The sequence below is a fragment of the Triturus cristatus genome, chromosome 1_2 (assembly GCF_964204655.1).
Source record: "Triturus cristatus chromosome 1_2, aTriCri1.1, whole genome shotgun sequence".
In the NCBI taxonomy this organism is placed as follows: Eukaryota; Metazoa; Chordata; class Amphibia; order Caudata; family Salamandridae; genus Triturus; species Triturus cristatus.
In genome coordinates this window covers 537,189,684-537,217,211 of record NC_140580.1, presented here as the reverse complement: position 1 = coordinate 537,217,211, position 27,528 = coordinate 537,189,684, and the positions used below count along the sequence as shown (strand labels likewise).

General features: G+C 44.8%; 1 protein-coding gene across 1 annotated transcript in view; it reads left to right on the top strand.

Moving 5' to 3' along the window:
- The window catches only part of GOLGA7B (golgin A7 family member B), a 177,396-nt gene that overhangs the window by 147,430 nt on the left and 2,438 nt on the right, over positions 1-27,528 (top strand). The window contains exons 3-4 of the mRNA XM_085606346.1: positions 8,284-8,436; positions 14,629-14,730. Of these exons, the coding sequence (XP_085462472.1) occupies positions 8,284-8,436; positions 14,629-14,730 (255 nt within the window). The remainder of the gene's footprint in view (positions 1-8,283; positions 8,437-14,628; positions 14,731-27,528) is intronic.

The following is a 27,528-nucleotide window of genomic DNA, read 5'->3' as shown; positions in this document are numbered from 1 at the left end:
CGTCATAATGTGTTCGTCATCACAAACAAAAGGTGACCATTTGGAGGTCTGGCCTTTGAAAGAGTTTTGGCATTTTTACCAGACTATTGTTTTCCCAAGCAAATCATACAGAATATGCATAGAGAAGGGCTTTTGATCAGAGGTATTCAACCATTGGTCTGTTGTAATTCACATGTTGCTCCCAATACTTGCAGCATTCTGAATGGGACAATAGGTCAGTCCATTTTACCCATTGGCTCCCTTCAATTTGATTGCACAAAGCCTGTGCACATTGTTCACATCTGGCTAAAACTAGTTAATGTCTCTTCCATGGTAAAGCTGGTTCAAAGTGTGTTTTATTTTATTAAATTTTTATGCTGACTTTGACTTTCAGCAATTCATCAGCCTGTCCTTTGGGTGTTTGTTAGAAATTGGGGTCCCTACTTGGCAAAAGTTTGCACCTTTGTCCAAGTAGGGACCTTCTTACTAGTCAGGGAAAGGGAGATACACTTCTAAAATAACCCCTGCTCACCCCCTTGGTAGCTTGGCATAAGCAGACAGGCTTATCTCAGAGGCAGTGTGTAAAGCATTTGTGCACGGATGTATGACGATACATCGCACACGCTCCCATCGCATGCGTTAACAATGCGGCGAATACATCGCGAAATCCATCACATCGTCATTTAGAACATCGTGCGCCGTTGCAACGCGAATGCGTTGCTGCCTATAGCCAAGTATGAAACCTCGCCAACGTTAACATCGGACGTCGTAACATCATAACATCGCGTCCCCCCCCTGCGGCCCCCCCTTACCCATGACGGACGAATGCAGGACAAACATTACAATTACAGATGCTGTGAATTCAGAATTTATTTCCCACAAATAAGCTTTGAATACTAATTTGTCGTTATAAACATTCCAAGTTTACCTATTATGCAGCGCACGTAAATAAATGCCCAAATAAATTGAGAGATCATTAACACGCAGTTTTTCTCTGGACCCCCATGAATGTGAAAAGTGTCAACTTTGGTGCGAAGTAGCTGAACTCCCTTGTGTCCTCTGATGCGTGTCATTAGAACACGTCCACTACAGAGCGGAGACACCTACGCTCAGCAGCTGTGATGAAAAGCCAAGAAGGCGGTCCCTGCGCCGTAGATGATGATCCATGGGTTTCAGTCGGTTTTTCAGTTTCTGCTCCACCGTGCTATGTACACACGTGTGCATGCTGACGATGTGTTGCTTCTGTGGCAACTCACAGGCGGGTCTAACCTGGGATATCTCCAATCCCTTCCTTGTCAACTTACTAAGTAAACACAGTCAAAGCCAGTTGGTCTTGCCTTTCCTACCAGGCGTTGTACTGTGACTTTTTGTTGTTGCAGTTTTGTGTAGCGCAAACTCGACCCAGAGGTATTGGAGCCCATTACAAGAGCACCAGTTATACATTATTCAAGGTGACATACATTTGAGAGGCGCAGAGTGTTTAAGTTTCCAGAATCACTGGATGTTGAGCCAATGTTGAGAGTTGAACTAATCTTCAGTGTTCGAGTTGGCAGCTTGGGCCGAAACACCACATCCTCCCCAACGCGTGACTGTCCGTGCGTGTTTTTTTTTTTTACTGCTCTGCATTGTGCAGGAGGCAAAACATGGATCAATAGCGCCAGTGCCCAGCAGCAAAGGCGAGACCTAGTGGCTTTCCTAGCCCTTATTCTTAATCGCAATTGAACGAAAACTAAATGGACCCTGTGCCCTTCAAATTTGTGTGGAAGTTTTTGAGGAAACATAATTTCCACGTCATTGTAAAATAGCGAGAGGGAGTGTTTTTGTGGTGAATGAGTATGCACTTTTATTTAGTCTGGAACGCAATAGTGCCTGAGGTCAAAGGGCTACTTAGCACTCCTCAGCTTGCTATTCGATTCTTTATTTAACATGTTTTCACACAAGAGATGAAAATTTCTTGCTGCACACGTCATTATTTGTTTTAAAAAGCGTCTTGCTGGGCGAGGGTTGTCGAAGATCGGCCTTTCCAGACCTCGTGCTTGACTCTGATTGGCATATACACCAACTTAAAATAAGCACTATGCCATCTAATGTAACATTTTTAAAAAATCGTTTTATTAATGATACAAAAAAGCATTCAGCTGCAAACACACCAAGATAGACCAGGATAGCAACAGGGTATACAACATGCAGATTCATATTTCCACCATTAGGCAGGACTCCCCCGCCCTGTCCCGTCAACATGATCATCAAAGTTATCAAGTCTTAGGCTTTCAGCACAACTCGTCCTATTGAGAAGGCCATACAAGGTCTTCCCTGGTAGACATTCCACTTACCCCAGAACTGTTTCCACTTTCTGGGACAACCTCTACTTTTGTAGACCACTTTATCGGCCACCATGCATCAATCCATATCTTTTTTCCAATCTCGAAGGGATGATGCTGTGGGTGCTTCCCACAATCTGGCAGTGTTGCGTTTGGCAATAGCCATCCTCAAGTTTACTCAGGATTGCTCCTTACGGTTCTGATTGCTCTTCATCAGGCGACAGTGAAGTGAGCCAATATCGTCTGTCACTCGGTGCCACAGTGCAAGTTGGCAGGTCTGACTGTTGGTAACATAAACCTCCAGTATTACTTATGCACTCTTCTCTAGACAGCATTTAGACGTGTCCTGCTCAATTGATATGTTTGCACTGAGTGTTTTACTGGACACTGTCTGTTATCTTGTGTTGGATACAAGTGGTAATTCATGTACTGGTGGGCTCCGCTTACAATAGGTTAGAAAGCCTATCTGTCCCTGTTGAATTGATAGACTCTCATTAGTGCCTGTTGTGCTGGGAATTTACAACTGCTGTTTTCCCTATGCTGCACGGTCACATGCACATGTAGTAGACTGTAAGATAAGTGACAACTATGATCTAAGACGCTTTTTCCTTTGGGAGGAGAGATGGTGACTTGCACATTCATCACGCTGTTTTATGGGAAGGACTGGTGACAGTGTGAGGGTCCGTTGCGGATTGCTGCCTTCCTCAGGGCTTCCTATGTTTCTATAGTGTGTGCCTGCAGATATGCGCCTGTCCTGACATCCCCAAGTTTAAAGAAACTACTAAAAACCTGTGTGTTTTTATTCTTCTGTGCTGCCACTGAGTAGCAAGTGCCGAGCAGATACCATAATATAACAACTGCCACGCGTGCTGATCAAGCTGCAGGTAGCGCAAAATACAGCAGCACGATTATTCTGCAACCTCCACCTGCAGACATGCGCCTGTCCTGACATCCCCAAGTGTAAGGAAACAATGCCACTTTCTGTCTCAAAATTATGTCAGTTTAGCAAAGATGCAAAACAACTGGCACGGGACATTTTCGTCTCCATTCGGCCAGAGATTTAAAGTTCAACCGTCATACGCACGAGTTTTAGCGTCGCAATTGCTCGCGTTGTAAACGGTAGCGATTTAAATGTGCCTGCGCATTACTAGCATGCGATGTAAAAGCATGCGGTGTGAAGCCTCCAGCGATGTAAAATACGCGAGTCATTACAGAGTCATTGTAATGGGTATTTCCCTTTGTGCACACATACAGTAATACAGTGAAAACACTATAAATAGACACCACTCCAGTTTAGAAAAATAGGTCATCTTTATCTAAACCAAACAAGACCAAAACGACAAAAATACACAATACAGTAATCAAAATATGACTTTTAAAAGGTAGAAACAGTTCTGTCCATAGCAAACTATAGATGCAACACTCGCACACAAAGTACCGTGGATGAGTCAAAATCATAAACAAAAAATAAACGCAGGGAAGCTGATGCGTTGATTCCTTACTGCCACGCAAGGCAGCTGATGCGTCGGTTCTTTACTGAAGGGGAGGTGATGCGTCGGTTTCTTGGTGTGCAGGGAGGTGATGCGTCGGTTTCTTACTGCAGCTCCAGCGTTCTCATAGACTTGGCGTCCTGGTGCGATGCATGGAGATTGGGGATGCGTCGGTTCTCAATGCGGTGGCGGCAACTGCGCAGTGTTGGTTTCTCCGGACACGGTCCCTTGATGCGTTGGTTCTTGCAGCTGTACACCAGGGCCTGCGTCGGAATCGATGTGGTGATCTCAGACTTTGGAAATCGGTGCACGGGATTTGGTGTGTGGTGATTAATCCAGCCACGGGCAGACGCTGCGTAGGTTTCTTCGGCAATGCATCGGAAATAGGTGCGGATGCATCACGCTTCTCGTAGTTGAGTTACATTTCCAGCCTCCAACAGAAGGCACAACCTCTAGAGGCCCAGCACAGTCACATGCACCTCTTGGAAGATCAGAACTCCCAGCAAGGAAGTTGAGGAGAGCTGGTGGTGAGGTATTTGTATCCCTGAGACCTCAAAACAGGAGGCAAGCTCTACTTCGAGCCCTTGGAGATCTTCTTCAAGCAGGGGACACAGCAGACAGCAAAGTCCTTGCACTTTCCTTGGCAGAAACAGCCACTGCAGGCCAACCTCAGACAACACACAGCAAAGGATAGTACTTCTCCTTCAGTTTCTCCAGCTCCTCTCCTTGGCAAAGGTTCATCTTGAATTCCAGAAGTAATATAAAAGTCTGGGGTTCAGGCCCCACATTTTGAGTCAAAATGCCTGTGTCCTCTTGTGGCAGAGAGGCTCTGTGCTCACTAAAACAGTTCTGTCCTCTCTGGTGCAGCTTCCCGGCAGGAGGTGGAGACAGCATTGTGTAAGGCAAACCAGGCCCATTCAGGTGAAAGGTAATCTCCTCTCCCTACTCTAAATGCAGTCTAGGTCTATAGGTCTATTCAGTCCAGCCCTGACTCATCCAGGAAAGGCACAACACTCCTCAACCGCCATGTGGCTGTCTACAGTGAATACACATCCCCAGACCATGTCACTCCAAAGCCAGACAGTCAATCCACAAACCAGCAGAAGCACACAGGATGGCTAAGCAAGAAAATACCTACTTTCTAAAAGTGGTATTTTCACAGAATGTAAATATAATCCTTACTAAAAGATGCATCTTTAGATTCTGAGTTCAGGCATCCTAAACATTATCTTCCTATCTTGTCCCAATGGGAATTTATATTTATAAGATGTTATAAATAAACTTCTATTCTATCCTATGGGACAGATAGCCTTTCTGTAGTGAAAGACGAAATTGGCAGGATTTCACTATCAGGACATGCCACACACATCAGGACATGTCCTACTTTTCACATACACTGCACCCTGCCCACAGGAGTACCTTGGGCCTACCTTAGGGGTGACTCACATGTATGAAAAGGGAAGGTTATGGTCTGGCAAGTGGGCGCACTTGCCAGGTCGACATGGCAGTACAAGACTGCACATAGACACTGCATTGGCAGGCATGAGAACCTTTTTCAAGGCTGCTTGTGTGGGTGGCACAATCAGTGCTGCAAGCCCACTAGCAGCGTTTGGTTTACAGGTCCTGGGCACACACCGTGCACTGTGCTAGGGGTTTAACAGTAAACCAAATAAGCCAATTATGGAAGCACTAATCCATGTCAGAAATTTACAGAGGGAGCACTTGCGCTTTGGCACTGAACAGTAGTGGTGTGGAAAACGTGTAATATTTTAATTGACATAAGCAACAGCCATTTTGGCTGTGGTGTCCATTTAAGTTTCCTTCGTATTTTTTTCATCTTTCCACTCTGCCTGTGGTATCTATTCTAGTTGACTTCCTGACTCAGCTAAAAGCAATGTATGTGCAGAGAGTTTGTAGCAGCCAGTTCACCTGGTCTCAGATGTTAACTGTCAATCATTTTCTGCTGCCACAAGCACTCCTGCTCCCCCTCCCACTTTGCTGACCTAGTGGTTATTCATCTGCCCTTGTTCGCTGAAAACTATTTCTAAAATTTGTTCTCCCTATTTCTGTTCACATGCTTACAGTGTAAAAAACCTATATAAAAGCCCTGTGTTCTGTGACTTCAGTGTACTACCTCAGGCAGCACTTGAGAGTGCTGTGTGGATGTGGTCCCACTCATGAGTGATTAATAAACTTGTTATTTATTTCCTACTCCAGTGCTGATCTCTAATTTGTTGGTCTTTGAACCCATGGACAAAAGGGTGACCCTGCACCAGTGTACTCCTAATAAGGTACATTTCCATAGTGGCAAAGTGCTGAAAGCATCTAGACCTTCAAAAACGAAGTCCAACACACAGTAAAAACATAGGAGACAAAGTCAAAAATACAGGGGAAACCCACGCCAAGGATGCCAGGTCTAACAGTGCACAATTAGATGTTTATATATTTCTGTCTTCTCTCTGAAGTTGCTACAATAAAGTGTTTAAGTAACACTATAATAACTTAGCTACTTGCAATTTGAGTGTTTAGTTTGATGGTGATTTATTTTTGTTTCTTCGAAAAATACTGATGATCCAATGCATGGCACAACTGAATTGACTATTTAAAAAAAATAAACTCACTAGAAAAGTGGCACAGCACAGTAAATGTATTTTTTTAATTTATTTTTTAATATTAGAATATGGCAGCCACATTTGCTGCATGTATTAGAATATGGCAGCCACATTTGCAGCATGCATGGTTAATTTTCCATTTTATTTTGTGACATATGCTTGCATTAAACAATATTTGGAAGTCTAGACCTATCGGCTTTGCCAGTGCATGTTAATTTTGCAATCTAACATGGTGAATCGTGAAAAAAGTTAAAACAAGTTATGTACAGCATGAAAAAGTGAGAAGCTTGGCTAGACTTTCCAACTGCCAGGCACTGGTTAAAAAATATCTAAAACAAGTTGTTTACAAGAGAGATGGGGAACAGGGTGGGCAGCAGAGGGGTTGGGGAATGAAAGAATGAGGAGCCCGTTAGCTCTTTGCAGGCACTGGGTCCTCGCAAGAAAGAAAAATATAAAAAATTACCTAGAATAGGGTTGGAAAGAGGACAGGGGCAGAAAGCATAGGCTTTTCTTTTAGAAACATGCAGAGGAGAAGAGGGAGACTGCAGGACATCACATGCACTCCCATGGAACGCTTACATCAAAACAAAAAAAAAGTTCCCTCAAGTTTGTGGTGGAAAGATACAAGTCATCCAGTCAGAACACTGTTTCCTGGTTGGGACACAAGAAAAAGATGGCTAGTTATCAAACCCGGAACAGATAGAGACAACAAAGCATTTGAGCAGGTCTTGCTGAGATTAAGAAAGGCAAGGTGGAAGCCAAGGTATGAAGGGCTAAAGCACCCAGTTTTCATTAATTGCGCAGAAATCTAAAACTAAAACCACAGTACCCCGCAGCGAGCTGTTCAATCTTATAATGATATGAAAACTCGACCTATGTCTGAAGAATAACCTGGAAATGTATATGAGAAGAGTTTGAGTTTGCATCCCACAGTAAACGTGCCCACTGGCAGAAGAAGCAAGGAAATGCTAGACAAGAGACAGACAAGTTTTCAAACACAGTCACAGATACACATAATATTACTCTCCTAGGGATAAAAAGTGTCATACGTTCGTTCCTGTGCTTTCCCCCAGGAAAGAGAAGAGCGTTGAAGAGTAGGCCCGGGAGGAAAATAGACCGAATGGCAACTGAAGTGTAACACACACAAAGGGCATATTCAACACAGGAGAGCTGCGAGAATAATTCACCCTGAAACGACTGCATATCATTTCCCCTCAGCTCCCTGCATGCTGAATTGTAATGTCTGTTTCCATTGTGCTGTGTCAATGACGACATCCCTGAGGACCAAAATATCCCTGCAAAGCAGTTTCTTCAGCTGGGGGAGAAAAATGTGAATAAACGCATGGACGGTTTAATGTATCCTCTATGGCGGAACAAAGATAATGGGTTTAGATTCAGGGAGACAAGCATTAGAATTATATGTGCCTTTTTTGGGCATCCATGCTAAAGTGAGGGAAATATTCAAAGGCCAAAGCAATCGAAAAAACAACAATGCACTGATCAAGAGCCCAATTCAATACAAAAACCACTAACTTTCCACGACGCCATTTCATGGCAAACCATAAAGGGGCTGATGACCACAACCCCAGTGTACAAAAAAACTGTATTGTTGGAAAGCTGGTCAATACTTGCATCTTCCCAACAAAAAGGCTTGGTAGACAATATCAGATATGGTACTAGAGACATACTGAGAAGTACTATACATCACTGGGTATGAGTTTGCTTGTCTGCTCTTGTTTCTGTCGTATTGCAAAAACTCAATATAAACCATTTTACAAATATATATTTATTGCCACTCATCTAGCCAGGCAAACGACGGAAATACCATTTTAAACACAGGCTTGAATGTGACTTTGTCCCAATCTGTTTTTTGATCTTTAGATTGAGAGGCAACTATTTGAGGAAACAGTGAAAACCCTAAACAACTATTATATTGAAGCTGAGAAAATTGGCGGGAGCTCCTACCTGGAAGGTTGCCTGGCGTGCGCTACTGCCTACTTCATCTTCCTCTGCATGGAAACCCACTATGAAAAGGTAAGATGGGCCTACTAGCTTCTAGGGTGGGCATGTTACACGCGCTATCATGATTGTAGGTATTACAAGTTACTCCTCAATGTTAAGGGAGCGGGGTGGGAGAGCAATATGTCCGCCTGTAGATTACCATCAATAACAAGGCGACATAATCGGCATGTATCATTGCAGAATTCTACAAGAACACTGGTGGTTTCTGGTATATGGTCATATGCTGGTAGCCTGGACCGGAAGGAACAGATTAGAATGTCTTGGATTAAATCTGTGCATACAATTTGTGCAAATGACTATTGACAATATATTTGTATATTATATAAGTGCAGAATCTAAACCAACTATGCCCTATTATTGCCAGGTGCTTGCAATTCCTATTTACGAAATTATACTGAATATTTGTTTTTCAAGAGAACAGCATTTTGGAAGTCAGATTTAATTGTCATGCGAGGCCAGTGCTGAAAAGCCTCCTATTTTCTGGCGTAACTGTCCTGATCCCTGGAGCTCTGTTCTAAGATCTGGATTCCAAATCATCAAAAGTGGGAATCGTCAATGCACTTTGACACATTATCTTGGCATGGTACCATGACATTGAGGCTTACTGTCTGAGAGAAGCATAGTGGCCTATTCACAAAGGCATTTTGGAGTATGTAAAGTATAACTTCTGTAGAACTGTTTTACATGTTCTTACATACCTTAGGCCTGATTATGAGTTTGGCAGTCATGGAGTGGGCCGCCACGCCAGCACCCCACTCCAGGACCGCCAAATTTGACCGCCGACCACCCACCAGATTACGAGTAATCTCATGGTTTGGTAGGTGGTCCTTTGGTATTCCGATGGCGGTGCTTATTAATAAGGCACTGGGAATGCCAAAGCCCGTTCCTGCATGGCATGAATTATAAAGTCCATGCCGTGTAGGAAAGGGGGTAACTGCACACAGGGGGGCACAACCTGTGCCCCCCATGCAGGCACCCCGTGGCCCTGAGGCAACAAGGGGGTCCTGTAGGGTCCCATTTGTTTCCTCACCACCATAGTGCTGGCCGCCTCGCCGTGAAAACTGTGGCACTGAGAAAACTCCTAATATACGTGGCAGTGCTTAACTTAAGATGGTGAGGGAAAATTCATCTTAAAGAGCACAGTAATCTTCCCACTGGTGGTTAGAAAATAGCATACCTGCTGCTAGAGCTCTTCAGACATGGTGCTGACATAAAAATAGGCTCAGTGGCAAATGAGTGGCAGAGCAACTTGACGCAAACTGTGTGTAATGAGACTTACCACACTAATGAGGGCAAATAGTAATTGTGTTGTGTTGTATGGAGCAAGAAATACGAGTGCATATGAGCATGAAGGCATATTCTGAGGGTAAGTAGCATGCTGAAAGACTCTCTTGTATTTGATATTAAGAAAACTTGGGGCCTCACTCATGAGGTTTTGCCGTAGGTCAGGGCTGTAGCCCTTCCTGCTGCGCTGCCCTACGGCAAAAGAAAAGGGCAGGTATGCAAGGTATCAGATTTGGTGTATTCCTGTCCTTTCCCCCTGCACCGGCGCACAATGGGCTGCCGTGCACCAACACAGGCACCTTTGCACCATTGTGCATGGGTGCCTGCGTTGCAGGGATGTTTATTTTTGTGCAGGAAGGGAAACCTCTCTGCACAAAAACAATCATAAGAGGCTTTTTCCTCTTTCAGAATGCAGCACACATAGAAAAAGGAAAAACGTGGAGAAATAAAGATATTTCTTCTTGTTGTGCCTCCCTTATGCCTCCCCTGGGGAGGCATACGTTTTTGCCACTGCCTCAGAGTTACCATTTCTCGTAAATTTGGGGCAGTGTGAAAAAGCCATGGATGTTGCTGGGAACGCCACCAGCAACACCCATTGCATGCCCCTTTAACGCAGAAAACTGTGTTAAAGGGAACGATAATTACGAGGCAGCATTAAGCCCAAAAAAGTGGCTTAGTGCTGCCGCGTAAATATGGAGCAAGCTCCTGCGCCACAGGAGCGTCACAAAAAGTGACCTTCCGGCGGCATGGCCCTTGGCTTGTTTGTTTTGTTAAGCTACACGTGCTAATCCTTCCATGTGGTGGAAAATATTAAAATTTGCACTCTGGTACAGACAAATTGACCTGAGTATACTGAAATTTCGGTTCGCAGGGCAGGCATACATAAATTTAAAGAAAAATATCTGAGCCTTGAACTGATTCCAAAGGACAAAAAGCTAAACATTTGTGAGCAGGATGGAGCCATACGTCAGACTTGGCATTTTACGTCGTTATCTCTCCGTTTCTCGATGAGAGACGTTAATTCAGTGTTTTAGTACTTTGACGAGGGTTGTTTCAACGCGCATTGAGGAAGGATATAATCTGCACAAGAGTAATTACCCGCTCACTCCCTGTCCTAGTGGGCCCGCCTCGTGAGCCAGCCTGACCTTTCAGAGTGGATTAACTTTTACAGCAGAACCTCTCTGGGGCCCAGGCGAATGACAACAATTGGTCCCTTTTGTGAACAGGGGCTGCGTGTCCACTCTTGTTTGTAAAATAGCACAACGTTAACACATGCTGATGCAAACTATCCTCTGCAATATGATCAGTCGTTTTTCATTCACCTAGTGATATGTTGCCCTGATGGTGGAATGCTCCCGCCCTGGGAAGGATTTTCTAAACAGAGCGGCGCGGTGCTCTTTATGTTTTTTTACTCTGTGTTCATTTTCAACTGCTTACTATTTCGCATCATGTGGCATATTAAACGTGGTGCAATATTCTCCATTTATTTCTGAGGCAATCTGTGCTGTATTTCGGTGAAGGGCCGGACAGGTTTTATTCCACCAGACATTTCCCGGGAGGCTGGAGTTCTTGGTGGTGGTTTTGAAAGTCCAGGCTCCTTCCTGGTACATCTTTCACTGTCCCCAGTTCCCTAAGGTTAATTGCAGCAGGCAGGGGAAGGCTTCAAGAGAGAGACACGGAAAAGGAGGGATGGCGAAGGTAGAGAAAAAGTAATGAGAGAGAGAGAGAGAGAGAGAGAGGAGAGAAGGAGAGCAAGAACATGGTTGGGTGGAAACAGAGAGATAGTGCAAAGGGACCAAGGTGACTGTGCAGGTTTTAGTATTTTTCCAGGGCTGTTTTTGGTTCCTGGGCCTGTGTTGGGCATGTTTTCCCATTGAACTATCACTCATCAGCTACTTCAATGTGCTTCATCTTAGTTAACGGCACATTCACAACAAATAAACAGGATCGTGAGTTGCAAATTAATCTGTTACACCCTTTATAATTTATTCCAATTTTGCCAGTTAATTAGTGGGGCATATTTACAAAACAAATGTGAGCGCGGAGATGCACCAAATTTTGCAGTGCCACGCTCTTACATTTTTAAATAGCAGGGATACGCCATATTCACAAGAATACGTCTCACCCCTGTGTTTCCCTAGTACTGGTGCAAAAAAGCTGGCTAGCGCCAGTGCAGTTATCCTGCCGCCTTGTTGCAAGGGTACCTGCACTGCAGGGGCAAATGTTTTCAGTTTTGGTGAAGTTCCTGATTATACACGTATTTATATTGGTAATTCTTCCCATTGTCGATTTTGTTTTACAGAAGTATATTGCACTCAAAAACTCATCTCATTTGTTGGAGATGAAAAGTGCATTATGTGTATCTTTTGTACTTTGTTTTATGGCCTAAATCCCCCACCAGTTGGATGTTTGCAAACAATATTGATGCCAAATGTAAAATACTTTGCAAACACTTCTAGGGCACACAGCGTGGGAAGGGCATTGAAGGCCAGATGTGCGAAGATTTTTGCATTTGCCAAAGTTTCGATTCGTAGAATCGGGCTGTTTGCAATCGAAAAAAAGGCTTTTTGGTATGTATGGAACCCAAACTGCAATACTGTGACACATTAAAGGGTGAAGTGTGTCTATATAGTGTCACTACTTACTTCCGATACATCATAACCTGACACAACAGGAGACAGGCTAATGATTTCCAGCATTTTGAATTCTTCAAAACCAGTGCTTAATTTGAGCCAGTGGTTTTCGGTGCTCAGCATCGGCACTTAATTGTCAGCACTGGTACCTATGACAATCTGCCACATGGCGCGCTGTTTTTAAATGCGGAAATGAGCACAACAACTGTTGTTTATTTATTGAATATACATTAAGAATGACTAATACCTGTTGCCAAAGCCATTCTTTTAACTTTGAGGTCCTGAAATTGTCAGAATTGTCACACTTGTAGGAGTGTCACTTATTAGTTATGCTGTTACTGAAATTGGCAGCAGCAATGGCAGTGCAGGCAGAAGTGGCTTGCTGACTAGAGCCCTGGCATTATTTTTTTACAAATTAAGCACTGCTCAAAGGCGGCTACAATACTTCCGAAGAGCATATATCCGTAGCAGCAACTTCCTGATAGTTTTCAGGACTTATAGATTCTTAATGTTGGCAGTCGACAGACTGCTCCTCCTGCCTTTCACAATTGCCCCAAACTGCAATAAGAACACGTTCTAATTATGGTCTGTTATAAGGACAGAAGAACTGTTTCACTGCAGGCCTGCCTAACTCAGCTGCTGTGTTATTACAACATAACAATAGAGGAACAAGTCTTAACCAAAAGCCAGATACACATTCCATCCATTTGATTGCAATAGCATTTTTTCTGCTTGTGTACTTACACTTGCTATTGTATGAGATTTCTCTACATTTACCACATCTCCAAATTTCAAGGAGCATTTTCAAACATTCCTTTATTACTTTGAATAACCTGGGTAAGGGCCGACACTGTTGTCATATACAAGAACTGGGTTGAACTTGTGTTGCAGCGTTCTATGCTCGCTGATGATGGAGGAAAAACCAAAAACGTACTGCTGGGCGCAATGTAATGGTTTGAACACTGCTCGGTGTAATACTTGAGTTGGACACTTGCATTTGGCCTTCCAATATCTGCATTACCTCCTCACCAGCAGTCCTTGTCCCACTCTTCACCCAAGAGCACCAGTGTCCTCCTCCACAGACACCTACTTTATTAGCACAAAAAGAATTCACCACTACCAGAATGGCCGACTCAAGTACTTCCTGTGTCAACCTGCAAAGGCGGGGTGGACCATTGCACTTATGTTTTTTTTTTCTGTAGTAGGTGTTCTCCTAGCTGATAAGTACAAATCATTGTTTATTTTTATAATTCATTGTTAGTTTTAGTAATCAAAATTACTTTTTACAAGATGCCTATAGGCCTGCTCTAGCGCCTTCTCCCTGAATTGTCTGTCCTAACTACAGGTGAAACTAGAAGTTGGATTCCACAGAGTTATATCCAGTTTCTCAAAGCAGAATATTCATAATATTTCAAAGGCGTTCTCCCTCATGCCTGCAGATTTCGAGTAGATGGTGGATCCAAGTGAACTGTGGCTCCTAGAAGAACAGCCTAGCTGTTGTTCAGAAATAATTTTCACATCGAGTAGAATTGCTTTGCCACCCCAAAATTCAGGCTTATATAGATGAATGTGACATTGGGATTGGTGCATTCTCTGGTCATCTAAATGCACAAATCAGGAATAAAAAGTTCTTTCAAGAAGGACAAAGAGGGCTCAAATGTTGAGTGAGGTACATTTGTTTCTTCTCTGCTCAAAGATCCTGGACTGACTTTAGGCCAGTAGAACAGGATGAGATGAAGTGTAGTGTGTCTACAATAGCACGTCAGCAAAATACTTTCACTTTCACTCAATTCACTCAAAGATCCCTTCTCAATCAGATGATGGAGGGTGAGGTGCTGCAGCCAAGAAAGCTCACTTTTTACAGAAGACACCTATCTAAACTTACCTTCACACAAATACACATGCCTTGAGACCTAAATATAGAAGCAGAGGTTAACTGTTAATACAGTGCCAGTGTGGAAACTAAATACAATGTATTTGCCACACTGTACATAAAAAGTACCTGTATCGTCTTCTCAGCTAGTTGAAACACCTCTGGATAACTGCTATGAAAAGTAATGAAAATGCGTACATTCTTTCATGGAGAAGTGGGTGCATTCCGTGGGGACCAAGTATACAAATGCTAGAGTAGTCACAGGGACACGCTCTCAAACAGAATTTGTAGAAATCAAGGGAAAAGCCTTACTCTGGAGTTAAATAAATGATCCCCAATCCTTTCATTTCTGGGTAGTAAGTGGGAGAGGAGAAGAGGGCTCTATTTTAATGGTGGCTCTTTGTCTCCCCACAGGTGCTAAAGAAGATATCCAGGTACATCCAGGAACAGAACGAGAAGATCTACGCTCCCCGTGGACTCTTAATTACAGACCCTGTTGAACGTGGGATGAGAGTGGTATCCTTTTTCAAGTGCTCTTCTTGCATTACTGGTTGTCATTTTAACTTTGCTTGAACTATTCTCTGCTTGCTACCATTTAGGCCCAGATGTATTAAGCCTTTGCATCGTCCTTGTGTGACGCTACTCGTCGCAAGGCAACTCAGGTCCTTAAATGGGGTTTACAAAGCCATGCCAGGGGCTATTTGTGCCGCCTTGAATGAATTTGTAATGAAATGTAACACACTGTACTGTAATGCTGCGGCTTGGGTTACATTTCATTGTAGTAGGCCTTTCATTGATGGAGCATGGGCATTTCCATGCATCCATCAATGGAATTTGATGCAATCCCAGATTTATTAAAGGTAGTAAACCTGGAACTGTGCCAAAATGATGCCCCTACCCTCACTAGATCAGTGATGAATTGTACATGTCTATAAATAATAATATTTATTTATTTAAAAAGTAGACAATACAACTGAAAAATAGGCACATAAATTTAATTCAATCAATCAGGGGTTTGTAGAGCACAACCTACTCACCCGGAACGGGTCTCAAGGCGCTGAGGGAAAAGGGTGCGGGGGTCCGCAGATCTTGAAGGTTTACTGAGTTCCATCAAAGAGTCAGGTCTTGAGGTCCTTTAGGAACTTAGGGAGCGATGCAGTCTATCGGAGGTGGATAGAGAAGAAGTTCCATGCTTTGGCCGCTAGGAGGTAGAGGGAGCACCCTCCTGTTCTGCTTTTCTTGATCCACTGTGCCATTGTAAGGGAGAGCTGGGCCGAGCAGAGGGAACACTGGGGAGCGTGGAACGTGAGGTGGTGGTTCTGGTTGGCGGGTCCGGTGTTGTGGAGGGCCTTGTGTGCGTGGGTGAGGAGCTTGAAGGTGATCCTCTTCTCGACTGAGAGCCAGTGTAGGGTCCGCAGGTGCAGGCTGATGTGGCTGTGGCGCGGTAGGTTGAGAACTAGTCTGGCGTTCAAGACGTTCTGGAGTTTGCAAGTGAGGTTCTTGTTGATCCCGGCGTAGAGTGCGTTGCCGTAGTCCAGTCTGCTACTGATGAGACATGTAGTTCTATTTTATCATGTAGAGTAGCATTTTGTAATGGAAAAACTTTAGTTTATTACATTGCAGTACACAGATATAAAATAGACAGCCCACTCATAATACTAAATGAAAATCCAAGCAGCAATGGCTATGGAAGAAAAACAAAACGACAAAATGTTACTTGTATTGTCATTGTGCATCTCGTTTAAAAGTATCACTCACATTGTTAGGAACAAGGAGTATATCTCAAAACTTTCTCAAAGCTTTGCAAGCATAATTGAGTTTGAAAAGGGAGATATGATGGAAGAGGGAGCTCGACAAAGGGTCTGAAACAAGCATGTGGTTGACAATTTATTAAAAATATTAAAACATGCAAAATCAGATAATACCATTGGCAATTCTGAAATGGGAAATTTCTCACTCGTGTTATTTATTTACTTTGAAGGTTTTACATATCGCGCTAGCTCCACCCAAGGGTATCAGAGCGCTTTACATTTGCAATGGTAATAAACAAGAAAGAAACAATTATTATGAGCGAGACAAATTATACAGGTGGTCAGACAGAGTAAAAAGAACAATTTTGAGTACGTAGTGAGAAGAGTGCATAGAAGATAAACAAAAACCAATTAAAAGAACAAGAATGTTGTTACAGATAACAATTTTACAGTATACCAAGGAGGGCTAGGCGGACATAGTAAGGCGTGGGAGAGTATAATGAAGGGGAGAGGGGTGTGGAGGGTGTCAGGAGGGGGGTGAGTGAATGCGAGGGGTAGGCGGAGTTGCCTAAGGAAGGAGGAGTGAAAGTAGTCAAAAAGGAGATCAGGGAATTAATTTCCCCAATATTTAGTGAGAAAGTGTATTTTAAGGTTTCTTTTGAAGCTGGCATAGGAGGGGTTACATCAAAGGTCTTTGGGGAGGGCATTCCAGATGTTTGGGGCCTTGCCAGAGAAGGAGTGGGATTGGGAGGCTTTTTTTTTAGTAGAGGGGGTATGAGAAGAAGGGAGTTGGTGCTTCTCAATGTTCGGGCGCAGCCAGCTTTATTGAGTTTAGTTGAGAGGTAGATTGGAGTCTTCTGATAGAGGGCTTTGTGCGTAATACAGTCAATTTTATAGGAGGATCTGCCTTCGATGGGGAGCCATTTGAGGGCTTTGAGGGCAGATGAGATGTGGTCAAAACGTTTTCAGTTTGTTGTTAGTCTGGCTGCGAGGTTGAGGACGGATTTGATAGGGCAAGGTGGATTTTGGGAGTACCAGAGAGAAGGGCATTTCCGTAGTCGATTTTAGATAGGACAAGAGATTGGATAACTAATTTGAAGTCTTCAGCTGGAATAAAAGGTTTGATTTTTTTGAGATACCGGAGTGTGAAAAGTGCACTTTTTGCTGAGTTTTGCATGGGAATTTAGCGTGAGTTTATTGTTTATGGTGATGCCGAGTGATTTGACAGATTCGGCGAAGGAGAGAGAGCAGTTTAGGGCATTAAGGTCAGTGATCCGAGTTTGAATGGGGAGAGCGTTGTTTTTGGGAGAGACTAGGATGATCTCAGTTTTGCTATGGTTGAGTTTTAGATGGTTGTTGTGAAACCAGGTTTGGATCTTGGTAAGTGCAGTGTTAAGGTGTGGGATATCAGAATGGGATCTTATTTTATAGTACAGTTGGGTGTCGTCAGCGTACAGGTGATAGTGTATTCTGGCTTGTTTAAGTATGAAGGTAAAGGGTTCCATAAAGAGGTTGAAAAGGGTGGGAGAGAGGATGGATCCTTGGAGGACACCTAGAGAGACAGATGTTGGGCTAGAGGGGCAGTTTTGAATTTTAATTTGTTGGGATCTATGTTGGAAGTAGGAGGGGAACCAGTTAAGGACAGTTCCATTAAGACCGAAGTGATATTTGAGTGCATTGAGTAAGGTTGGGTGGTTAACTGTATCAAATGCAGCGGTGAAGTCAAGAAGGATAAGTAGGTAGGTCTCGCCCTTGTCCAGGGCAAGGTGGATGTCATCGACTATGTTGAGCAGTGCAGTTTCAGTGCTGCAACATTTGCGGCAGCCAGATTGAAGGGGGTCAAGAAGGTTGAACGTGTCAATGTGTTTGTCCAGTTGAAGTAGGGCACATTCTTCAAGGGCTTTGGAGTGGAAGGGGAGGTTGGAGATAGGGTGGAGGTTGTTAGGGTTATTAGGGTCAGCCTTGGGGTTTTTGGGGATGGGAGTGATTTGTCTGAGTTGAAGGGAAATGGGAACATTCCCCGTTGAGAGGAAGGAATTAATGATGTTGGTCCAGTTGTGTTTGAGATCTTGGACAAGTGCGGAAGGGAGAGGGTCATAGGTGTGGGAGGATGGTTTGAGTTTGGACAGGATGTTGAAGACTTCCAGTTCAGAAACGGAGTGGAAATTATGTCATGAGGCATTTTTTTAAAGTGGTGGGATAGTGAGGAGGGGTACAGGAGGTATATGCGATGGGAGTAGGAGTGAGGGACTCAGGGGTGGTTTCAAGGGGAGGGTGGAAAAGGTGTAGTATCCAGGGGATGTTAAGGGGTGAGCGAGGGTTGAGTTTGAAGGAAAGCACAATCAATTTTGGCAATTTTTTCAGTGAAAAAGTTAGCAATTTCTTCACATTTGTTAGTGGAGGCCACCGGGTTGAGGGGTGCAGGGGAGGTTTGATTTCTAATAATGTTGAACAGTTCTCTAGGTCTGTTTTTTGCACAGGAGAGTTGCAAACAAAAGAAAGATGCTTTTTCCGAAAAGATGTGTTTTTGGTAAGAGGATCTTGCAATTCTAAGGAGAGCAAGATGGGATGAGGAAGGGTGTTGTCTCCATGTTCTTTCAGCCGCCAATCTAAGTGTGCGTCTTTCTTTATTAAGGTCTAAGGTAAACCATGATTTAGAGGGGGCATTTTTTAGCATTTTAATTTTCAGAGGGGCAAGTTGGCCTAAAACCTCAGAGACAGTTTGGAACAATATAAGCACTGAATGCAGATGTAAAGCATAAAATAGGGATCTGCAGCTAGGGAGCACACATGCTAAAGCGTGCATGGTAACTAGAACCAACCTTCACTAACCAGCCATATTTGTATACCCACTTTTATGTATTGCATACTAGGCCCAAAGGCATTAGAGTGCTGATAATATGGAACACATTTAGAAGATACAGTGAAGGCAACAGAACAATATTGATGAAAGAACAGGAACCAAACCATGAATTAAGTACCACGTGGTAATTCACTCTGGGATGTACAAATTGCAGAACCCACGTGCAGGGTAATATTTAGATAGGAATTTGAGAAGCTGTACAGGTTAGACATATCACTATTAGATATTGTTGTTAACATGGAATATATCAAGGGAGGATACTAGAAGAAAGAGTATGGTGAAATAAAGGAAACAATGAAGGGATAAGGCAGGACGGGGTAATCTAGTGAAAGACATCTAGCTAGCAATCATCTAGGGTAAGAGCATAAAAAGGGAAAAGGGAGTGCGGGGGCTAGGAACTAGGGGCCAAGGAAGAGAGTGGAATAGGCAGCTGAAAGATGCATTTATTTGAGCCAGATAAGAAATGTCTGTAAAAGAGAAGATGTTTCAGCTCAATTCTGAAGGTTATCAGTGTGGGTGCAGAGAACTGTAGGTAGAGAATTTTAGCCTCTGGTCACACTGCCAGTAAAGTACTGTATCATTGTGCTTTTCCTTTTGAATGCTGGGGTTTGTAGGACAAGCATTAACCTACTATGCAGAGATATGAGTCAATCTGGTATTTTCACTGTCAAGGCTACTTATCAGAGGATGCAAGTATTTAAAACTTTATGAGTACTACATGTAGTTTCCTAGAGCTCCCTTTCTTCCACTGGAAGCCATTATAGAGTTCAAAGCACTGAAGTATTATGGTCAAATTATTTGGATTCAGTAACGAATCGTTTCAGTGCATGTAGTGCGGCCTTCATGGAGACGATGGGTACTTTCGGTAGTCCAGTCAAGAATGAGTTCTAGTAGCTAATTCTTGACAATACCTGGAACTGAACAAGTGCTTTGCAGTCTTGTAAACAAATAAACAGACAAATCCCCCAAAGAAGAGTCCGTTGAAAATATGCACTAGACTTTTGTACCAATGTGTGTTTGCAATTTAACTATTTTGTCAAGAATGAAATCAAGTAATTTAGCATCTTACTGTGATAGCAGGTCTGCAGTGTAGGCAACCACAAAGATCAATCCAGGGTTAAAATGGCACTGTTGATTGTGAAGACAAGATAAAGAGCAACTCCGTTTTCAAAGCCTTAAGTGTCAGCCAGTGTGCAGCCATCCAGTCTTGAACATTTTTGCAGTCTATGGGTAAGGTATGAGACACCGTTGGGACTGTAAGCCTTCAGGTAAATCTGTGTATCGTCAGCATACTCATGACAGAGGATACTTGAGGTATTGAGTAGGGCTCTGAGGCGTTAGTAGAAATCTGAAAGAGTTGCATCCAGTATGGAGCCCTGCGGTCTCTTTGACAGAGCACCAGGGCTGGAGAAACACTAGTGGATTTTTGTTCCCTAGAACTGGGTCAATGAAGTGGTTTGAGGGTATTACTTTTGAAATGGTATTTAATGGATAATTTTTCGATAGAAGAGCAAAATTGAACCACATTTATTTGTATTAATAAGGGAGGTTCAAGTTCTTCTTGGAGCTTCGTAGGCATGGCAGCGAAAGTTCAATGGAGTTGATTTTCTGGTCAAAGGAGTTAGCAAATTCTTCGGATTTGGGCTCAGGATCTTCAAATTGCATCACACACCCAATGTCAGATTGTGTCAAGGACTCTAGGAGGAGCATCCCTCAAAATTGAGTAATATCTGCCTACGGTAGTAGTGTTCCGATACAGAGAAATATGTAAACAGAGTAAAGAACAGCAACAGGATAGAGAAGGTAAATCAACCCTAATTTGAACGAACAGGGAACAGAACCAATAATGAACAAACACGCCATTAGACTTGCACACAAGTAAGACACAGAACTTCTCACAGCAACAGGGAATGTCAATGTCTCAGTGTAGATTACTCTTACAGGTAGTTAACATTACGAAACCCCATAGAAGGGCAGCAGCAGACGCAATTCTGCATTTGGACCCTAGGGCTCAAACAAGGATTCTACTTACATACACAAGACAAGCACTTATATGTCCAGAAGGAGACACAGCAGTGATTCCTTGCAAAATAGATATGTCCTATTGTCAGAATGAATGCACTCGAGACTATTTGGAACACAAGACAAAGGATGGGGCAGGAATCACCTCCTGGATACCAGGAGCCAAACCCAGTACAAAAGGAATACACCTATACACATGTTCGGACAAAATAGCACACTTACAAACACAAAGAGCTCAAGAGGAGTACACTGAGCAAGCACTAGAAAGGAACTGAAGACCAGTAGCAAATAGTCAGGGGCAAGGCACTCAAGGAAAAACTGCAGAACAAATTGGGCAAGACAGGCACAAACATTCTAGGAACTGAGGCTGCAAGGGGACTAGAGACTGCAAGAGAAACATAAAGAAAATAACCATAAGCAAGGAGCAGAAGCTAGGAGAATAGAATAAATATAATAGCTATGAATAAGCAAAGGGAAATAATAGCAGTAATAGAAAACAACAGCTTGGAACTATTAAAAAGGGAGCAGCCCAGTGGCTGCACCTGACTGTAGAAACAAGCATTTGCAATAGCAATAGGTCTCACATTTACGCGAGTTGGAGCTATTGACATTATAAATGGCAATGCCCTTTATTTTTGTTTACATTTTTAAAACATAAATAAAAGGCATTGTCATCTACAATGCCAATAGCTTAAAGTCATGTAAATGCGAGACCTATTGCATTGAAAATGCTTGTTATTCTTCTTCTGCTGAGCGCGTTCCCTGATGTGACCTCTGCATTCTGACACAGGCAGATGAAAGTGTGCTTCCTGCAGCGATGTGATGAGAACGTCATTCCTGTCAATCAAGTTATAGGTACAAACTCTTCCTATCACAAGAACGTTATCACAGAGGAGCCAGAGCACGAACCCGCGTGTCACCAAGGCCTTGCATTTTTAAGCAGAAGAGAGCAGAGACATGACCTGGCAGTCGTGGCGAGCGTCAACAGATGCGGCCTCTCCATTCCAAGTGCCTTTTAGCGCCAGATAGAAGCCAAACTTCTCCCAATGGAGTTAGGAGACTGGTGCAGCAGCCTATGTTAGGGCACGCCCCAGGAGGGGATTCCCCAGCACGAACCCAGGTGCCAGCCAGCACAAAGACAGTTGCTGCTCCTGACAGCATCGCTTGGGAACATCAAATTCCTGTGGGAATCTTATACTGAGGAACCTGCGTCTAACGTTTTATCACTACTCCTCTTGCATGTTTCTTTTTGCAACGAGGTTGGCTAGGCTGCACTGCTCCTTTAAGGAGCTTTGCAAGCTAGAATAATAATAATCATGCCTTCTCAGCCGCCTGTAATTTTAACTGCACACACATATGTGAGCGCGCGCTCACACACTACACAGCATACAGTATTAATATTTTCGTGCACGCATTTTGAGTATTGTAATTTCTAAGCTCATGCTGTTTATAGTCACTGTCACACACAAAACACACACATCTTTAATGTCGCACAAGAATTGTTTTTTTTGGCCTACATATACATTTTTATTGGGATTATTAAACAACGACAACCTGCTCAAATACAAAACGTTCATGCCATCAACGCAATCACGCCCAGCAAGAATAAATACCAAGTTAATATAATTAAAACGTACATAAAAATCTTAAACATAACATCTTTCAAAAATCTTGTTTAGCTTAAAGCACAATTATAGGAAGTAATGGCAAAGGCTACGTCACAAGAAGAAGTCCCAAAGTTAATTCTACTCTCCCTTTAATAAAGCGTGAAACTTAATTAGTGTACTGCTGGCTGTATACTTTTTTTTTTTTATAAATGAAATGCGTGTTTAAATCAGCTCAACTGTAAGTGTTCAAACTCTTGTTCCCTGGTAGAAAGGAAAATGATCGCTGCCTGTCAGTTTCTCCGAGATCGCCTTCATTTAAAAGCAAGCTGTCTTCATTGCGCAAAGGCAGATGCTTGTTAACATCGTACTTTCACTTTAGTGAAAAAGCAAAGGGCCTACACCGAGTAATGAAGGAGATCGTGTAACGCCGCAAGTCAAAGATCCAGTCAGAATGGGCCGTCCCAAAAGGAGACAGGGCGGTAACAAGGAGGGACTAAGAAGCCTCCTTTTCAATCGTAAGCCAGCGTTTAGCATGGAGGATGACACCAGCCAATCAAAAAAATGGGCGGGCTTCATGTCCCTTTCTGAAAGCATATCGATGCCAATAAGCCTCGCAGAGCGAGGAGCTCATGCGCGCTCCAGCGTGAGATCTGCGAGACCTAAAAAGCGGGACAAGGGAATAAAATAAAGGCAATCCAGTGCTGGGGAAATCCACAGCAAGCTACACAGGAACAGGAAACAAGCTCTGGCTGAAGTAAGGCAGGAACTGGTCAGGAAAAGAGGGAAGGAGATCTGGTACACCAAGGAGCTAACTTAAATACAAGAACAAGGAACTTCAGGCAATGGCAGCTTAAAAGCATTTCAGGCAGCAGTTAGCCCAGTCCAGAGTCACATGACTGGGCTGCGCAATTCCCACCTGTCAGAAGTCTTGGAAGAAGGAATCCAGTGCAGAGGAACAACAGACTGCTCTCCTTGAAAGTACTGCACAGTGGATGCCAGGTCCCTAGGAACACTGGGCAGAATATTCTGAGATCGGTAGTCCATGGATGCAAACACAGGGGCATATTCTCAAGAACGTGTGATAACTACCACAAAAGTAGCTTAACGCAACTCTTCACATCGCAGTCTATCACGGAAAAATAACTCTGTGTCAACGTGGTATTCTCAACACGGCGGTACCATGGGATAGACTCACGATAACGCATCAAATTAATGTGTTAAAATCAACGTGACGCCGCAATAACGGGAAACACAAACGCAAAAATAGTAGCGATGACGCCAATCGCGATACAAAAATCAGTGAAAACCAGTCACAGGCCTGCAATTCCCATCCGTCATGCGAGAAAAAGCACTATAAAAGTAGAGAAAAAAAATCCATAGAAAAGCCAAACAACAGCGAAGCACAATGGAGGTAGCCGGAACAAGTGCAGAGAACAACCCACAAGCCCCCCGGAGGACCAGCCTGGGACATCGGGGTCAGGGAAGGACAAGGACAAGCAGACTCGGAAGAAGCGGTTCAGTCCGCAGGAAAACAGGATTCTGATAACAGAGGTGGTAGAACACCATCAACTACTATTCGTGACCTCCACTGTGTCACGGGCAACTAAAAATGGAATATGGCAGACCATCGTGGACAAGGTGAATGCAGTCGGAGTGCTGAAGAAGACAATGGAAGAGGTCAAGAGGCGCTGGAATGATGTGAAGCGCAAAACCAAGCAGAAACTCGCAAACAACCGGAAGGCAGCAATGCAGACTAGAGGTGGAAGTCCAGAGCCACAGGAGGAGCTGGACGAGATGGAGAAAATGGTGTCCACAGTCATCAGTGGGGAGATGGTGGCAGGAGTTGGGGGAACGGACACTGCTCAACATGACCGGACACAACAGCAGCAGGGTGAGTAACGACCAGGGACCGGGGGTGGGGGGAGATGGACACAATGGCACACATGCACAAGTAAGCATAGCACATCTGTGGACAAACCATGCCCCAGACCCTGAACTCCCACCAAGAGACCAATGCACCCAAGTATGCAACATCCCAGCATTGTATAAGCACAGAAGCCAGAGGCACCCCGCATGTAAGGGATAAGGGGCAGCCAAATCAGAGCTGCAGGGGCGACTCTCCCAAAATGTCGCACACACACATTACATTCAGAGCACATCAACATTGACAACGCTGTGGTACAAACCGCAACACATCCACAACAGAACAGAGGACACAACTGATGCCGCTTGTGTGGGGCAAATCACATATGGCATTGCAGGGAAGTGATGTTGTCAAAATGTCCACTGTCCCGCATCAAATAGGCAGCTCCCCCAAAACACTCACAATGTACACTGTCATGCAGTCTGAATGTAAACATGCACAATGCGTCAACACACATGTGACCACAATGTTAAACTGCATCTCCCCTTCACATTGCAGGGAGAAATCCAACATCTCCTGCAGAGCAAGCCGAACCTCTCTTCTCTGATGATGAAGAGGACCACCACACCTTCGACTCTGATGCCCTCCAACAGCTCGTGGAGAGCCTCCGCAGCCCACTTCTAGGAGCAGGGAAGCCCAGCTGCTATGAGGAGAACGCACCCCCTGCACAGAACACACAGCAGGCAGCACCCACCACCGCAGCTGCCTCCCAGGACCCCCATGACGAACACATGGCCTTCCAACGCCATGTGTTGGGGTGCCAGGAGAAGCTGGCTGAACAGGTGCAGGTGGGGTTCGACCGCATGGCAGACAAACTAGATGCCATACATGGGTGTCTAAGTCCCATCAGGGACCACTCACAGTCCCTAACGGACACCCACAGTCCGCTCCATGCTTTCCAACAAACCATGGCTGACATCGCCAGAGTCCTGACTCTGAGACAAGAACTACTGTCTAGTCAGAGTGGCTCCAGCGAGCTCGCCCAGGAGTTGGGACTCATGCGGAGGCTCATGGAGAACATGGAGCGGACGCGGGCAAAAGAGTGGCCTCCATGGCTGCACACCAGCGAGAGGTAGATGGGTCCCTCAATGCCCTAAAGACCATCCTAATGGCATTGCTGCCACAAGGCCTGGCGCTGATGCATGCTGCTGCTACCACTCCATCCACATCTCCGGCCCCTGATGTATTAGTGCCACATAATGCGGCGGACATTCCACCTCCGGCCCCTTAGGTGTCACTGCCACACAGTGCTGGAGAGAGAACACCACCACCCACATGTGAGGCACATGCAACAGCAGAGGAAGAGGATGCAGATTAATCTGCCTCCATGGTAGAAGGACGCAGTAGCATCCATCTCCGCCATATGGCCTGTTTCTGCTTGGTTCTGCCCTCTGCATCATCACCTTCCACTGTCCCCCGATGCACTCTGCGACACACACCTTGGACCTCGATATGGACTGCCATATTCTGTTTGGTCACCAATGACACAGCTATCAGACTGCGGACTGAAATCCTCCTCTTCTGATGTACCTGTCATTCCCTGAAGGTCTCTGGCTGGCCCGCCATGGGCAAACAATGTAAGGAAGAGTTTACATGGACCTGTACTACTCCAGCTTCAAAACTCCACTGAATGTGCAATAAACATTCATGTTCACACAGATGTGTCATGTCTATGATCTTTCAAGTGTGGAAGTATGGATGAATGTTGGATCAGAGATTCCTCCTTACGTCCATGCTGCTTGTGTTGTGGGACTTGGGTCACAGGGTGACACATTGCCAATTGCGGTCCGAGTGGCGCAGACACTACAACTGAGACACACGCATTAGTTACTTCCTTGTCCAGCCCAAGACGGAACCACGTCCAGAGCCCCGGGGTCATTGTTCACACCCTTATGCTGGACTGGCATACGCCAGGCCAGCCCACTCCGCTTACGCTCACAGGGGGGGATGGCAATGCTACATGTCCCAGGTCTTCACTGTAGGTATCTGCTGCTCACAGGTCTAGTTGTCAGCATGCCACAGCCACTCTCTCATGGCTGGTTTACACCCACACCACACCCATCCAGCACAGCAGTCACAGGACATGTGACCCTGTAAATTAAAAAGGGCCTGGCGCACATGCTGGATGCCATTTCCACTCTCTAACTGGGTGCCTCTGTGTGGGTATAATTTATGCATGAGGGCCTAGGGCCCTGACACCTCACATTGCCCAGTGCCAGGGGTGACTTGATGAAGTCAACAACAGGACTCAATCATAAAGGGTACATGGCTTGCGGTGACAGACTTGGTGACACCGGATACACTACGGCAGGCACAGGCACACCGCCACGGGACAGTGTCTTTCGGTGCACTGAGGTAGGGGCACCTAAAGTGCTGAGTGGGTGTGCAGCCTGCGATGATGCGCCATCCAGGCGGTCTGGAATGGTAGGATTAGTGTGAGCCCTGCTGGACCGCAGTGTAGTCCTGAGCCAGTGGGCAGTGCGGGCCTCCCCCCACATGGCATTGCCTCATGGTTCACAGAGTTAGTGGCACCTCAAGAGCTGAGCAGGTGTGCAGCCTGCAATGAGCCTGTGCACACTGATGTGATCTCTGCCATTGCAAAATTAAGACCCAGAATCAAGTGTGTGACCTGGTGGTGCGTGGTGCGGGGCTGCATGATGTGGAGGGTGCCATGGTCGTGGGCCCGGGCTTGCAGCTAGCACCGGCACGCGGTGAGCCCTCTTGGAGACAAGTCGGTGGCGGAACGTGAGCAGTGAGGCCTGGTTGCGCAGGGGCGGGCAATCACCGCTAGGTGTCGGGAGGGGCTGGGGTGAAGCAGCCTGTGTGCGCAGGGGCAGGCAAGCGATGATGGTGTGTGCAACTGTATGGACTCTGCCATTCATTTTTCTGGCAACTGTTTCAGGGGACTGCAGTGTATACCGGCACGTGGTTGGAGACACCGGTGGCAGCAGATGAGCAGTGAGGCCTGGGTCTGCAGTGTCGGCACTCTCTCTCCCTCTCCCCCTCTCTCTCTCTTTCTCTCTTTCTCTCTCACTCTCTCTCTCCCCCTCACTCTCTCTCTCTCACTCTCTCCCTCTTTCTTTCTCACTCTCTCTCTCCCTCTCCCTCTCTCTCTCTCTCTCTCTCACAGACACTCTCTCTCTCTCT